This window comes from Pseudonaja textilis, chromosome 1, assembly GCF_049901715.1.
Source record: "Pseudonaja textilis isolate UNSWEBS1 chromosome 1, rPseTex1.2, whole genome shotgun sequence".
Lineage (NCBI taxonomy): Eukaryota > Metazoa > Chordata > Lepidosauria > Squamata > Elapidae > Pseudonaja > Pseudonaja textilis.
Genome location: NC_141990.1, coordinates 220,298,143 through 220,314,437, shown reverse-complemented (window position 1 = coordinate 220,314,437; position 16,295 = coordinate 220,298,143). Strand labels below are relative to the sequence as shown.

The following is a 16,295-nucleotide window of genomic DNA, read 5'->3' as shown; positions in this document are numbered from 1 at the left end:
TTTCTGATTCTGTTGAACACAAGTAATAATGAATACCCCATTAACCATGCTGGGTAAGATAGAAAGATCTCCTTTATTAATGAACCCAACAATATTTCTTCAGATACAGGAATTGTGAACTCAAAATACTTGGAAGAAAAACAAGTTAATATTGCATTATTACCATAAGAAATACTGCAACTCATAACCGGTAAACATATTGCAAAGCAAAACAGCTCGAAAAAAGGGGAGCAGGAAGAGGGGAAAAAAAGAAAGAAAAATGGATCAAAATGGAATTAAAGGATGTTTTCATTTTTTTTCAATTAAGTCCTTGCAAGCACAGCTCGATGCCACAGATCACTTTCCAAACTTGTATAGAAAACATCACCCGATTACTTCCTTAAGAGCCCAGAGAGGTGCAATATTAAAAAGCTACGATTATCAGGTAGCAAGTGCTCCAGCCTTCTACCGCAGTTGTCCGATTCCACCTTGCCTCAGGCTTTAACGGGATGCAAAGGTCTTCCCCCTGGCAAGAAGTTTGAGAGTACAGGGTGAGAGTGGCTCCAGCAGACCTCCCTTATGATTTTGAGGTTCTAAGACTTACCCATGTCCCATTCCTTTTATCCAGCAGCATTCATTCAGAAGATCATAATCTTACATTTCAGACTTAAATATCTACTATTAATATTATTATTGCTAACATAAAATTTCTCCAATGAGCACGAAGACAGGAATGGAGTGGTTTGATGATCAAAAATACATACTCAAAGGGCATTAGTAACTCATAGCCACTAGGAATGGTGGCAATCTAGTACATTTCATATTTCTTTCAAAATCAATACAGCTACTTTGACCCCTTTCATATTCATTTCATCCCAGTCTTGCGTTACATCTGTCCAATAGGACTATAAATTAGAGATGAGTGCATATTAAAGATATTTTGAACGAAATGTCCTTGTATGTGGTACAGGTAGCCCCTGACTTGTGACCATTTAAAGACAGTTCATAGTTGCAACCTGTACTCATATTTATGACGGTTGTACCACCCCTGCAGTCATGATTGCAATTCGGGTGCGTGACAACTGGCTTGCATTTACGATTAGCTGCAACATGACATGATTTGCCACTTTATTGGCAGTTTTCTGCAAAAAAAAAAAAAAATCTCCACTGGGGAAGTTGGGTTCATTTAGTGTGATTGACTTAACAATCGTGATTCGCTTTATGACTGTCCTAAATCTGGTTTAGGAGATGTCAATGTTCTTTTGTTTATAAGGTTTTCGGGTGTGGGTGTGTTTATATCAGGTCAGGGTCATTGGGAGGTGAATTGCTGGTGTGGGGAGAGTTGAATGGGTTGAATGAGGTTTGGGGCTGCCTTTGGTTGGTTGTGCGGTTGATTTGGATTCTGAGGAGTTCGTAACCCACACAACTCCACCCCCCCACCCCCCGAAGTTCAATTCCCAATTATCATGACCTGATATAACCTCCTTATCACAAGACCCATTGATGACTCACACCTGACCCATCACAAGACTTGACACACTCCCACCTGAAGCCCTTATAAACAGAAGAACATTGACACTGACATCCCCTAAACTCCACTGAAGATGTTACCTAGCCTGGTAAGGAAACATTGAGAAACCAACCCACAAGCTCGGAGAATGAACCTTCACCCAAGCTACAAATATTTGCCACTATTGCAAATTACAAGTATCTTTTGTTGTTTTTCTTTCTAATTTTCAATAAAAATAGCGACTGAAGTAACCTCGGGTCCTTAAAGCTTTTTATTTTAAAGAAGAAATGAACAATTATCTGTACTCATGAACACCCACACATCTTCACATCTTTTGTACTCCGGTTCTCTTGTTAAGATTAATGTAGCATAAATTTTCAAATGAAGGGAATAGCAAAAGAACCATAGTGGCAGTATAAATAATATCTAGTTGGGCTGATAAATATCTTACCAAAAAGAGTTCATATTCATAATTCAAAGATGAAAGGAACTCAGGGATATAAAGCATTATCCCCCCAAGTAAGAGAACTTTATTTTTAATTAGTGAATAAGACTTAGATTTCAGTCACTCTCAGCAATAATATCAGGTGAAGTATTATTTAAAGTAAATGCCATGAACGTAAAAGCCTGGAAATAGGATACAAAGGAGATACTAGAAAAGCTAAAAACATACAAATTATGTATTGACACTGTAGCCTGCAAATATTTTGGATTCAAGGATATAGCTACTAACTCGGCAAGATAATACAATGGAGGCTGAGTTCTACTTCATAAAGAGCTTGCTAAAGTAGTTACATTTTAGATAATCAGTTATAATTTGACTTGTAACATTTATTCTTCTGGAAAATTAGCTCTGTGATCTATTTTGGTAAAAGCTCACTTGTTTGTGAATGTATCTCTGATTCAATCTCAGATCAGTTGTGATTCAATCCTATGTGACATTAGTGAATTATTTTATTTTGATCATCTATCCATAAATTACTGCACTAGGTTAGCAGGAAGTTTAATCAAATTATTTGATTAGCTGAACCACAAATAAGGGAACTTTTTGAGAGATACATACAAAAATACATGCACAGATGTAGATGAAATATGAGCAATAATAAAATGTTAAGTCTATGTTCTTTACATTTAGTCTAGTTTTTAAACAGATCTAATTTATACATGCATTATCCTGGTTTTAACACTAAAACGTGATTATATGCATTGTGTTCTTCAGGACTGCATTGTATCAAATACTGAATAGATCATGTAATGCTAAGAAAATTCATGTACTATCCTGCAAATTTTGCAAGAATTTAAAATCGTTTTACTGCTTTTTATTGTTTTTAGTTTTGAATGATTTTTGTTGTGTTTTTATTGTACAATTTTGTGTTTTTCACTTCGTATGCCATTCAGACTAACATATTTCAGATGAGCAGCTATGCAAGTTTACCCAATAAATAAACCAGAAGAAAGAAACTGCCCCTTTAAAACTCACGTGATTGTTTTCATTTCTTTCTTTTCTGCATCAGGTCGGGCACGATTCAGCACTTTGAGAAAATCTGATGTTTTTGCCCTCATGCGCGTGTGAATGTAAGCCTGCATTAAAGAAGAAGAAAAACATATCCAAGGGCTCTTCATAGTTCTTAACATTCAAGTTAAATGTCAAGTGCAACAAATTAATATGACATGATGTTTTACTCAGAGTAGCTTTATGGTTGTTTGTCCATAGAGAATCTTGCCAGACTAAAGTACAATCTGCATAACTATCAGATATACCCTGTGAACACATGACCATGCGGATGGTGCAATAATGGTAACTTCAAGGGTGGGTTGTAAGTAACTTTTTAAAGTCTGTCATAACCAGTCATTTCATTTTCTCAAACTATGTTAGGCATTTGCATCCCTGGGACTCTAGATATCATTCCTATACCTTGGAGCATTTGATGTGATAGTGCAGATAGTCCCGGAACGTGTGGATCAGATTTATGGTGTTATCTCTTGCGGCAGCGTTGGTATGGCGGGGAAATAACACTGCAAAGAGAAGGCATCAAGAAATGTTTATTCTTTAGAAATCATTGCATAGCTACATTAGACAATTGCTAAACTGACCCATCTTATTCTTTGGCCCAAGATTCATTTGCATCATTTCCGTAATTAATAAAGGTATTTGTACAGAATGGATATAATCAAGTCCTCTCCAGAGTGAAAACCAATTACCAACTGCATTTTGAACATTTTAATTGTGTTCAGGTAGATAACTAAGATAACACTGAGCCCAACATTTTCTTTATGCAGATTTTCATTAAGTAGAGTCAGAATTCAGCTTGCACTGATAGAAAGAGAGAGAAAAAATTACAACAACCTATTTGTAATAACAGTGCTAAGTTTTGATCTCATCCGTATGCAGACACTGAAATAATTCTTGGCAGATTTTGCAATCTTTTTTCCAAGATTCATGACAACGTTTTAAGTTAATCCTCTCTCATATGATTTATTAAAACAAGTTCAGTACCTTGATACTATTTCATTTTCTCTTTGTTACAGTGGCATGGGAAACTTTGCTATTTCAATGAAATACACATTCAGTTTGACAAGGATGAAGGTCCCATCTCAAAATATACAATTCTGAAAATTCAGGGGTTTAACATTGTCCAAAAAGCCTTAAAAGGATAATAAATGATTTCACAGTACAAATATGGAAACTCGAGATAGATAAGAAAGATATGGGAAGAGAGAAGCAAGGTTAGCATGCTCATTTTCCCTCTGCCCACCCCACAAATCATACAGTTGGGAAGGGGCCTCTTAGGACAAGTCCAACTCTTTTCTTAGTGCAGGTATCCAAGTTAAAGTACCTATAAGCGCTGTGCATTTGGGCCCTACATGAAGACATCCTCTGGTGGGAAGCTCCCTACCTAACTATAGAATTGGTTTTACCATACAAGGGCTCTCAGCATAGCATTCCAGTAACTAATTTTTCCACATTCTGCCTGTCTGTCAATAGAGAAGAGTTGACTTTCTTTTGTGTGACATCCCTTCATGTACTCCATGTTTCCCCATAATTATTCACTGAATGCCTTTAACAAATGCCGAATATGATATCTCTGAGTTAGACAATATTTTTAAACTGAACATTTTGTGCAGCGATGACACACTAAAAAAAGCTAAAGAACAAAAAGATTGCTCATGCAAAAATCAAAGACTTTCCAGTGAAAAGAAACTGTCATTCTCTGGTCCCTGAGAAATATTATAACTGACTACTATTATTACTGCATTCTCTGATGTTATTCTGTATTTGGGCTGTCACAGATATGACACAGCCTGTACCGGAATAAAATGCTACATGACTCCCAAGTTTCAACAAGTGACTTTCGCTGTTTTGCAAATCAGCTATAATTCATGATGGGCTGTGCCCAACATTGTATTACGGTTTTAGGGAAGCAAACATAAAAACTTATCTCTCAACTTATTACTTTTTATGTGCAGAGATTCAGAATATACTAAATTTTCCTAACTTGAGTGAATGAATAAGATGGATGCACATGACACAGCAAGCATATTTAACCTATGATCTTTCTCCCAAAGTTGCTGAACTAGATCTTTAAAACTATTCAGATGAGCTAAAAATCAGGATCAAAGAATCATGAAACCTTCTTTGAGTAACATTAACCTGTAAGATCAATCATTAAGACCGGATCAGAAATCAGACACTCAGATTCTGAAAATCCTCATCACAAAACATAGCTTGGAGTTCCTCAACAATTCATTTAGCTTAAGAAATAGAATACTTTATGATTGAATTATATGGTCAGGCAATCTTCAAGGTCCACGGACAAATTCCTTACAGATGGTTTCACAGGTATTTTCCTGAAGACAGTTGGTCCTTTTTAGGAGAAGTACTAAGTCCTAGTGCTGGTTGATCAATTTATAAATTTACCAAAGCCAAATCAAGTAAACTTTATTTAATCAATGACCAGCTCGAAGACAACAAAAAGACAAGTTGCACAGAAAGTACAGAGCTACAACCCTGACCTAAAAACATCTTAAGCAGAATAAGTAGTGTAATAGCATATCACAACACCAATAGAATAAATCTCAAGAATATAAAATTGTTAGCATTAAAGCTATAATCCCAGAGTCAAAAACAATAAAACTGAAACCCATACAAAAGCCAAAAATTAAAAAGGTAGTGTTTTCACAATGTAATCCGTACAACTACAGAAAAATGAGACCCCCGAGGGGGTGTGTATGTGTCAACATAATTATCTCTGTACCAGCTTTTGCTTTATTCCCATTGTGTCAATGTAAAACCTAGCTTCTGAGCAGGTAATGGGGGATTTCAATTGCTCAAAAAGGAACTTCAAAAGGTATTTGTCCAATTTTCCAACAGGATTATATAACAGAGTAAAATTAAATCAATCTGATGTCCTATAAAATCCACTGACTGTATATACCTGCCTATGTGGTGTTAATGAGCTAGAAACACTCAGCCATTTACTACTACATTATTTTATATACAGTGTAGTAGTAAATGGCTGAGTGTTTCTAGCTCATTAACACCACATAGGCAGGTATACACAGTTAGTGGAATTTTAGCGTTAAAGCAATCTAGAAGGCAAGATGTTATGTCTGGCTTTAAAGAAACTCTTCCTTAGCTTGGGAAAGATGAGAGGATATCAAAAATTTGCTGGTTTCCATACACCCTTATCAATCTAAATTCTATTATTCTGGGACAGCCTATTTATGTTACCTGATGCTCCGTATCATTCATTCTTAGGATAAGAAGTTGTATAGCCCGATTGCATCCCAACAATATTAAAAATAGTGCCAAAAGCCTACATGATGCAACTTTTAGCTCCACCACCAATTTCCAATTTAAGAAGTAATCAGCAAAAATTAAAGGTGTCAACCCTACTGGAAAGAATTGAGTTTCCACCAATAGTTAGCCATCAGCCTCCAAGATTATACCTGTATTTTGGGAATTCCTGCCTCTAATCTAACCTGGGCATTTGCTCTCCTGGTAAGGGCAACAAGTATAACTCTCAAGAAAGAAAATGAAAGCAGATTTCTTTTCTCCAAGTATCTTGTCAACAACTGAAGCGTGGCTCAGTGATAGTCTATAGAAGCAGTTTCTGAGCGCATTTGCTTAAGTAGTGACCTGAAATGTACAGCTATACACAAAGCGTAGTAAGAATTGTGTATCACAATGCTCTAAAAGAAATGTGTGCAGCTTTGTTGTTTGGAATATATAGAAAGGGTAATTTCTTAGAAATAAAAGAATATTTAGGGAAAAACAGCTCAAATATTTACCATCCAATCCTAGCCTGGCTGAGAACAAGTTCACTTACCAAATGTGATATATCCAATGTTATCTCCAACTGCTGCATCTGTATCTTTCAGTTCCAAGGGGGGCTCCCTGTGACTGAAGAGCACTTGAGGGGCTGTGTGACTGGCACGACGGCCCTCCTTAAATTCCTAGGGTAGGAAAAGGCATGAGAGTGTTGAGATCATTAAAAACAACACACTGAAAATATGGAATGCAAGTTTAGTAATAAAAACTATTTGGTTAGTTGCTATTTATTAGTTAATATGAACATACCTGATCATTTCCTTGTCTAAATCGTAGTGAGAAAAGAAGTCACTTTTCTTAACACTGATGTAACAAAATTCAAAAGCTCAGGTGTAAGAAAGCCCAACTCCTTCAAACCCTCCCCAAATAGTTTTATTGAGGGATGCATAAAATCATGTGCACTACACGTGTCATGACTTTACTGATAACTAAATTATGAGGTGTTATAAAATATGCTATATTTCATCAATGATGTAAAGGAAATAATTTTACTGTTCTCCTCAATGTTCATTTTATTTAGATTTAAATGATATTTTTGTCCTATTTTTTTTCTTTTCATCATTTAAATTTATTCCTCACATTAAAGGTCTTACACTTGAAAAAGAAGTCTTCAATGTTCTTCTTCCTATACTGTATTTCTTTCACTTTCCACTAATGCTGCTTCCTACTTCCCTTGCTCGAGCAATACAGAATTCACTTTTTATAAATGCATAATTTCTAGAAAGAAAAGCAGATGCTGAGAGTCAAATTAATTTGGAATTACAAGCCTTTGGCTGGACTTTTTTCTTCTTAATCCAAATTATGAAGGGATTCTAACATATTCTGCATTTGCATTTTTATATTATGTCCCAGGGCTGAACATGATGAAATAGTATTTGGCTGTTCTATTAAAATGAGAGTAGAGAGCCCCCTCCCGTGGAACAGTTTACCTCTGAGCTGTGGGCGGGGCCCCAATCTTTATGGGCTTGGAGAAGGCGAAAATGTGGCTTTTCTGGAGGACCTTCGTATATTAATCACACATACACACTGTTCACCTTTTCTGTAATGCTAGCTTCTCTGGTTACTCTTCTAAGTAATTTTATCCTGATTTTTGCTTTTGTTATCTTGATTTTTGCTTTTATTATGTAAGTTCTATAAATGGCTTATGTCCAAAAGGTTTCAGGTGATCAGATAAATGTTATAAATAAATTTCATAAATATGTAATCGAAGCCACTGGACTGAAAACAATTCAGGAAACCCAATAAGAAAGTCTCCAATAGCCGATACTGGGATAGCACAAAACAGAATTGTGCCTCAACAGAGCAATTCTCTTCTTCATCTTTCATTCTGCCTCCTGCAGGAAATGTTGCCAGCCAGGCAGCTGTTCAGAGCAAACAGATAATGTCTCAAGTGAGCCTTTGCTTTTCTATTCAAGCTCCCTCTTTTCTTCAGCCTTCATGCAGATAGCAAGACAGATGGTAAATATTCTTTTGATTTATATAAAAAACAGGTAAATTTCAAGAGGCACCAGCAATAGCCGTTAGTTTTAATGGAGAAGAACTTCACTTTAAATTTGCAATAGCAAACTTCTGAGAATAGGAACATCAATCACAATCTACTAAATCTTTACAGAACAGAAATGGTCCTACCTGCATAAACACCTTTCCAATCACAACATCATCGTCATCCTTAAATACCGTGCTGAAAACCACTGTGACACGATCTTTCTTTGATTCCACATACCTAGAGAGAGAGATTAAAAAAGCCATGGCTTATGAAAGTTATTTCAATACTAAGAGCCCAGAGGATTACAAACAGAAAAGTTTACTGATAGTTTTATAGTGCTAGTGACACATAACTCAACTTCCATGAGAGTAGACACAACGTCTTGAGAACTAGTACAGTACCACTTTGCAATCCTTCATCCTTTTGGCATATGCATTTTGGGAATTTTGAGAAAGTGGTAGGAACACCACCACAAAACAAAAGGATCTTTCACAATATGGTGGTTGTTATGAACATGGACAGTCAAAAACCAACTTCAGTGAAAAGCTAATTGCTCAACAGAGAAAGATCCTACTCCCAACTCTTTCCTTCTCTCATCCTCAATATGTCACAAAATAAAACTAGTTGTCATTCAAGATCCTTTCAAGAATTGTCCCTCTGCCCACTTCTCTTTTCCTTTCCTTTCACACTAAAGCATCTCATTGTTCTCCATGGCTTTCCTCAATACATTCTTCCCTTTTCAGGTTAGCCCCCCAAGACTCTGATTTTGCTACTTCCCCCTTCAGCTTCATGAGGTCACCTGCTACAATCCATTTGGACATTTTCCCAATATGAGCTCCTTTATACAAAAGCAAAGATTACAGGGTTAGGGCTTTCTTTTTATTCTAGGCAGCTATATTTTTTCAAAGCTAAGCTCACTGGACTTTTTGAGTTCCTGGGCATCCTCACACAGCAGTTGGGGGATAAGGCTGTGGAATGAAAATGGGCAAGACTATTTTATTTTTAATATGGTACTACTGTATGCCTATTTTAAGATCTGCACTTCAGGGATTCTCTGATTCAATAGCAAGAAAATTTCAGTTTTTAGCAATCAAGGTTGGAGAAAACTAAGAGCAATAAAATGGGATTCAGGAACCATAGGCTATCATTTCTACTCCAATACAGTGTTTCATGATTTTAAACCAACTGGTATTAGTGTATTGTATCCTACATATTATAATGTATATGGGAAACCTGTGTATGTTGATTTGTACTGCATGTTTCAGTCAGGCTTTAGCTTTAACTAGCTGTCAACGTTTATCTATAGAAAGTTTTGTCATTTCCTATCGAAAAGAGCTTTTGGATGCCAAATAACAATGGATAGATGAAGGTGAAATGTTCTGGACATCTTAAAATCTGAGGGTCTGGAAACTGACCAAGTCACAGGGCAAGAAAAAGACAGTACTTCTTACATTGTCTCATCATCTCGGTAATGGATGACAGCTCTTTTCTCTCCATCTTTGCCTTCCTCTTGGAACTTGAAATATTTCTCAAACACAGAAGCAAAACAGTTGCGTTTTAGCATGCCTGCTTGGTGGACAATGGAGTCTTTGGCAGCCGGAAGGTTTTCCAAATCATACAACAAAGAGACATTGTAACCTAGAACAGGTAAATAATAAGAATATTTGCACATTTCCTTTTCGATCTTAATTCTTTCTGGAGAAAGCAATGCAATACTGGCCAGTCATTTACAGATTCTTTCCAATTCCCCAACAGGAAGATATTCAAATAAAGTATTGGCAAGATTAAACATGCTTTCTTCCTTCAATCAGGCAACTGTTTCTCCTCTTGTCACCCACTGTGAGAGAAAGCAATTCTTATCCTTGCATTTTGGGACAAATGAGTGGGAAGCAGTACTGTTGAAGGTAACCATGGTTTTCCAGAGCTTCTGAATGCCTGTCACTCTCTTTACACAGTACAAAGAATCCCTAACTAGATATGCAGGGCCTTGCTTGGGGGTGGATCCAGAAGCTTATGCTACAGAGAAATAGAGCTCTGATGTTCTCAGCCCTCCATGTGGAATACTGAAAGGAGGCGGGTATTTTTTAAAATAGCACTGCAACAAGGAGAGCCCAACTGTGAGCTGGCTTGCAAACATGGAGAACAATTTCACTGTTTGAAATGCAGAGAATAATTACAATTTAACAGCAGATTGAATCGGAATCAAGGCACAAATTATGCTGAGGCTTACCAGACTCTGGAGTTACCAAGTAGTTTCCATACACTCTCTTTAATAACTAGGAGACAGAAAATAAATATTATGCACTTTAACATGTCTTTTTATTTGATTCCTTCAGAATTTCTCATCCTTAAAATCTCTAAATCTTTTCTAGTCAATTCTAGGACAAATCATTTTTAGATGTTAGATTTTAGTTCTAATCATCTCAAAAAGCTGTAAGATTTTAGTTCTAATCATCTCTTAAAAATTCAAGCAACAGTTATTAAAGAATGGAGATAGATCTAAGGCACAATGATAGTTATAAAAAAAACCTAATTCACCATTGTTACTCTATTCTCATTTTGGAGATTCATTTAGTTATTGTTCAACTCAAGATATGACACATATATAAACTTCACAATGTATTGCCTCTAATGGGAACATAATGTCTGCTTTCATTTCCGAAAAATGAGAAGCCAGGAAGGTGAGAAATAAATTGGTGAGCTGTATACAACCGAATCTACCAATAAGGTATTTGTGATACAATTTGCATAATGCATATTGTCTCTGTCTTCATTTTCTCCAAGGAGGAAATGAATATAATATGTCCTTCAAATATTAGTATTTATCATACTCAGGTCTTGAGAATATGAAATTAGGCTTCTCCTTTCAAGTTAACAAAACTGCAATTTAGGTTATCACCCCATAAAATATCTCCAAAGAATTCTACAGTGTTTTAGCTAAATACACCCATGTTTGCTATCCTGAAGTTATTTGTTGGTCAATGTGTTTTTGAACATGAATTTAATATGAATACAGTAACTTTATTATTTATCATAATGCTTTTATCTGAAAAAAAAGGCAAAAGGGAGAGGCAGAGATTTTTCCAGTATTTGTGGATTAAGCACTAGAGCCTATCATACCCTGAACTGGAAGAGAACTCTTTCTCAGAAGCAAAACAATCTCAAACTGACTTTCTCAGACAAAACAGGCACCAGGTTTTCAGAATATGTACAGTGCGTTGGCATGGGCCTTAGCTCCTGGGCTTTCATACCCGTTGGTACTTCTTAGGTGACCCTCAAAACGATTCAAGCAATATTATAAGCTCCTATGTAAACTGACACCAATTGCAGCACGAATGCTACAATTATGAAACATTTGAAAACCATTTCAGGAACTGAGTCACACTTTCTGCTGAGACATTTAACCACAAGGCACAGAAACGAGTAGTTTTCTTCCATAAATGGCTATCTTCAAGAAACCTACAATTTAACACAACTTTATCAATTCATTCTTCGGGAGCAGAATGAGCTAGATTTAAGCAGATCCATAGTATGAGTCTCTCTACTCTAAACGGTTCACTAGAAGCTTCTAGGTTTAACACAGAATACACACTCTATTATTTAATAGTAGTGCCCCAGACAACAGAAGGACTGAGGTCCTTCTCTCCATTTAGTTTTTACTTTGCTGTCAGGACCAAAGTTATTAACCGAAACACAGGTAATGTTGGAAATTCAGCTCAGTAGATAGGAATACCAAACTGACACTGGTGATTCAAACATTAAGCAAGATTTTCCTGACTGATACTTAGATGGGGGTGAGGGGATGGGAGGAGACAGAATTCCTCAGCTGCAGGCTAGATAGGGAAGTTGTAAAATACATCATGGCAGAATGTCTACAGAGATTCTCAAACATTCAGATCAAAGGTGCTGTATCCCAAAGGTGCTGTTTTAAAAAAGCAACTGGACTTTCTTGATTTTTTCCTTTGAAAACATTTTGCTTCTCATCCAAGAAGCTTCTTCAGTTCAGTTCAGTTCATTTTGATGAAAAGCCAAATGTTTTCAAAGGGGAAAAAAACCAAGAAAGTCCAGTTATCTTTTTTTAAAAAAAGCATTTTTTTTTCATTACATGGATGCAATCATGAGGAGCTATGTTTGACTTGAAGATATATTTACCATTGTTTCATACTTGGAAACAAACTTTAATTTGTTTAAGAATATGTTTATTCTATAACTGTTACAAATATGGACATACACCCAATGCACTTTAGACTAATGGTCTCTACTATCAAATCATAAATAAAAGCACAATTATAACTCAATTAAGTCAAGCCAATACTGTTAACGAGAAGATCACTAAAAGGCTGAAACAATATATACATAAACAGCTGTGTGCAATTAAACACTAAATATGCCTTCCTTTGAAGATACACACACACACACACACACACACACAATATTTATTGTTCTATGGAAGAGTGGCATGAAACCACTGGACTTTCAGCAAGTCAGGAAAAGGAGAATGTGTAAGGCAATACTTTCAGAAATATTGGACCTAAACAACTGAGTCAGACCTGACATCCTAAACATTGTAATGTCTATGTTAAAGCACTGCATATTTTATATTACTGATTGTATATGTGCTCACCAGTTTATCTTCCATTTATGCAAATCAAATTTTAGAACACTCCTTCTTAGCTGGATGCATCTGTTTAGTTATTTAACTTTCTTAAAAATTCACATATGACCAACCCACTACCCCTAAAGCCTTAAGGAGGAGGAAGCAAATACTAATAGCAAAATGCATTTAAATAGAGATAATATTAATGACATAATGGTTAACTTACAAAGAACTAATTGATGAATATGGGGAAGCTTTCATATAAGACATATGCAATACGTCTAATCTCACCTCATCAGCGCCATGTTCCTGGAGCTCTTTGTAGAATTTCAGAGAAATACTGACCATAACCTTTGTCTTATCACCATTTGGATTGGAAATATGGTAAAGGACTCCATCAAAGTCTAGGAAGAAAAATTTGAAAATTTAAAGTGCTTCCATATTTTCAATTTAGGTATACATTTGACAATGAAGCTATCTAACAAAGACAAAACAACTGTTTACATTGTGAATCTGTTATCAGTACAGAGTCCATAAAATAGAAATAAAAAACCAATTACATGAATCCATTACCTATAAAGTTATGTTAAAACCTGTTACTTGTAAAGAATTAATCAAGTTAAAATTGAAATATAATAAGGATGGACAAATCAATCCAATAGTTTCTTCTAGTTCAGGAGTCCCCAAACCCTGGTCGGTGGACTGACACTGGTCCGATGCATATCAGAAACCGGGCCACACAAACCAGTGAAGCCTCATCCGCAGGATGCAGGCAGCACATGTAACCACACCCCCTCCGATCTGTGGAAAAACCTCTCTGGGATTTTTCTGAAGACCCATAAAAATTCTTACGTTTATACACACTGTAAGCAAAAACACAACATGCCTTTTTCTGCAGTTTTCTTTAGATATATATATATTTCTATGCTAATATGCATTTTGGATATAAAACTAAAAAAATAAAATTCAGAGTATGAATAATAAAGGGCGTCTAAATTTCAATCTCTATGTTAATTCAAGAAATGTGAATTAGGAAAGGCTGCATTAAAGATAACTGAGCACCTTCATCTTTCATACCTGCTAGTGCCAAAACAATCAACTTCACCAAACTTATGCCTTTCAACCGCATTGAACTACAATTCATGCCACCCCAAGCAATGACTAGCATAGGGGACCATATATTTCAACATATCCAAAGCCTTCAGATTAAAGGCGGAACAACTGGAGAAAGTAGAACCAGGATGATCCGAAGGGATGACATGTCTTCCCTGGAACATCTGGAGAGAGTCTAGGGGCTGAGGACAATGCTGTCGCAGGCCCCTCCGACATTGGGGGAAGTGTTCAACCAGATGGGGAGCTGGCTGCCCTTCATGAATGCAGGGGGGAGGACTGGGTGTAGATAGGCAGTAGCAGTAGGAGGCAATAGATCAGTGGTGGCTAACCTTTTTTGGGCTCCTGTGCTGAAAATTGTGCATGTGTGCCAGCACCCAGAAGGCAATGTGCAATGTGCCCCCCTGCACGATTCTGCCCCACCCCCTTACCTGCACTGAGCATGAGAGTGCCTCCCAGATGATTTTTGGCCTGTTTGAGGCCTTTCTCAGACTCCCAGAGGCTCAAGGGAAGCTGCTACAGCCTTTGCTGGCTGAAAAATGGGCCCGTTTTGTCACTTCCGGTATTTCCGGTGATGAAACGGGCCTGTTTTTTGGCCTGCAAAGGCCATAGAGGCTTCCCTTGAGCCTCTGGGAGGCCGAAAACGGGCCAAAAGTCAGGTGGGAGGTACGCGCATGTGCAGTGAAGTAAGTTTGGCTGGGGCTCGCATGCCCACACAAATAGCTCTACGTGCTACCTGTGGCACACGTGCCATAGGTTTGCCATCAGGGCAATAGATCCTCCTCCCCTATGTGATCTGCAGGCGCAAAGCGTAGTGGAGGGAAGCTCAGAGGAGATTTGCAAGGCTTGTAAAGTTGCCCCACCACTCCTTACAAAGAATACCTGCCTCAGGGTGATTTAACCAGAGGCCGGGGAATGTGTGTTGTCAAGAACAACAGTTTGTCTCGATATTCACTCCCCTGACTTTTGAAAACCTTGACTTCAACTCATGTTTCAGCCTCTGGATTTGCCTACTTTGCTCTGCAGACTCTAACTCTGGATTGTGGCTTATGGACCTTGTTTCGCAATTTCTGCACTGGGTTTGTGGATTTTGACTTTCTTTCTCTTTGGGGCTTTGGTTCTGATGACTATTAGACCCAGCTAGTGAGACTGGGTTGCACTGAGTGTTGTTGGTGGTTTTGCAGCAAAAAATAGAGTTTTACCAACACCTCCAGAGGACCATCTGTTGTGTTTAGCAGTGCGATAAACAATGTAGTTGGTGCCTGCATCCACCAATGTGACCTGAGTCAGAACATTTCACTTCCTTTTACACCAATACATTTTTAAAAATTAAAAAGTGGAGAACTTACCTGCGAATGTTACTTCTACTGCCTCTGGTTTGTTTCTAGGGAAGGGAGGAGGAAAATAAAAGATGAATTACTTATAAAAGACTGAAAGGAGTGAGCAAGTTTGAGAAAGGCTGAAGTTTAGGTTTTCCTCTATAGTACCCTTTCAAATATACTCATTATGCATTTGTCATGTTCTAGCTTTTAATTAAATCCTCTCTGCCTCTACAGTGAAATGGACAGAATTGTAACTTAATACTGCCAAATACATTTTCATAGACTGAAGTAAATAGAACTCAAATACCCCTTTCCTCTCATTTGTATAGGTCAGCGGTGGCTAACATTTTTGGCACCGAGTGCCGAAACAGGAGTGCACGCGTGCGCCAGAAACCGGAAGAGCAGCTTCCCGATGTGTGCATGCATGAGCACTGGAAACCGGAAGCTAACTTCCCGGCACACATGCTCTTTTGGTTCTAATGTGCATGTGCGCACAAAGACCAGCTAGCTGGTGTGCACACGCACTCCGGGGAGTGCTCTTTCGGTTTCTTAGCACATGCTAAGATCAACAGGCCGGAACCCAGAAGAGCAACTGGCGACAGCTGGCATGCCCGGAGAAATGGCTCTATGTGCCACTTCCAGCACACGTGGCATAGGTTCGCCAACATGGGTATAGGTGGTCCTTGACTTACAGCAATGAGTTCACATTCACAATGGTCTCAGAATGGGTATTTTACAACCTGCAACATGGAGTAAAGCAACCAGCTGTAGCCCACCCACCCACCCTGTCACAAAACTGCATTCTGGCAATTGGCAACCTGTTTGCATTTATGACTGACTGCCAAATGCCCTGGAATCATATGATCATCATTTGCAATCCTCTATGCTGGCTTCCCCAGAAAATCAATGAGTAAGTGGGCAGGGAAGGTTGCAAGTAAAGGGAACACTGTATTTGAGAT

The 16,295-nt window shown here is 37.6% G+C and overlaps 1 protein-coding gene across 2 annotated transcripts in view; it reads right to left on the bottom strand.

The window, feature by feature from the left end:
- Positions 1-54: 54 nt before the first annotated feature.
- ARPC2 (actin related protein 2/3 complex subunit 2) overlaps positions 55-16,295 on the bottom strand; it is a 27,636-nt gene continuing 11,395 nt past the window's right edge. For both annotated transcript variants that reach the window (XM_087920537.1, XM_026707857.2), the window contains exons 2-10: positions 15,364-15,398; positions 13,196-13,308; positions 10,538-10,583; positions 9,759-9,945; positions 8,451-8,544; positions 6,820-6,946; positions 3,405-3,505; positions 2,970-3,070; positions 55-505 (exon numbers count right to left, since the gene is read on the bottom strand). In XM_087920537.1, coding sequence (XP_087776663.1) covers positions 481-505; positions 2,970-3,070; positions 3,405-3,505; positions 6,820-6,946; positions 8,451-8,544; positions 9,759-9,945; positions 10,538-10,583; positions 13,196-13,252 — 738 coding nt within the window. In that variant the 5' untranslated portion in view covers positions 13,253-13,308; positions 15,364-15,398 and the 3' untranslated portion in view covers positions 55-480. The remainder of the gene's footprint in view (positions 506-2,969; positions 3,071-3,404; positions 3,506-6,819; positions 6,947-8,450; positions 8,545-9,758; positions 9,946-10,537; positions 10,584-13,195; positions 13,309-15,363; positions 15,399-16,295) is intronic.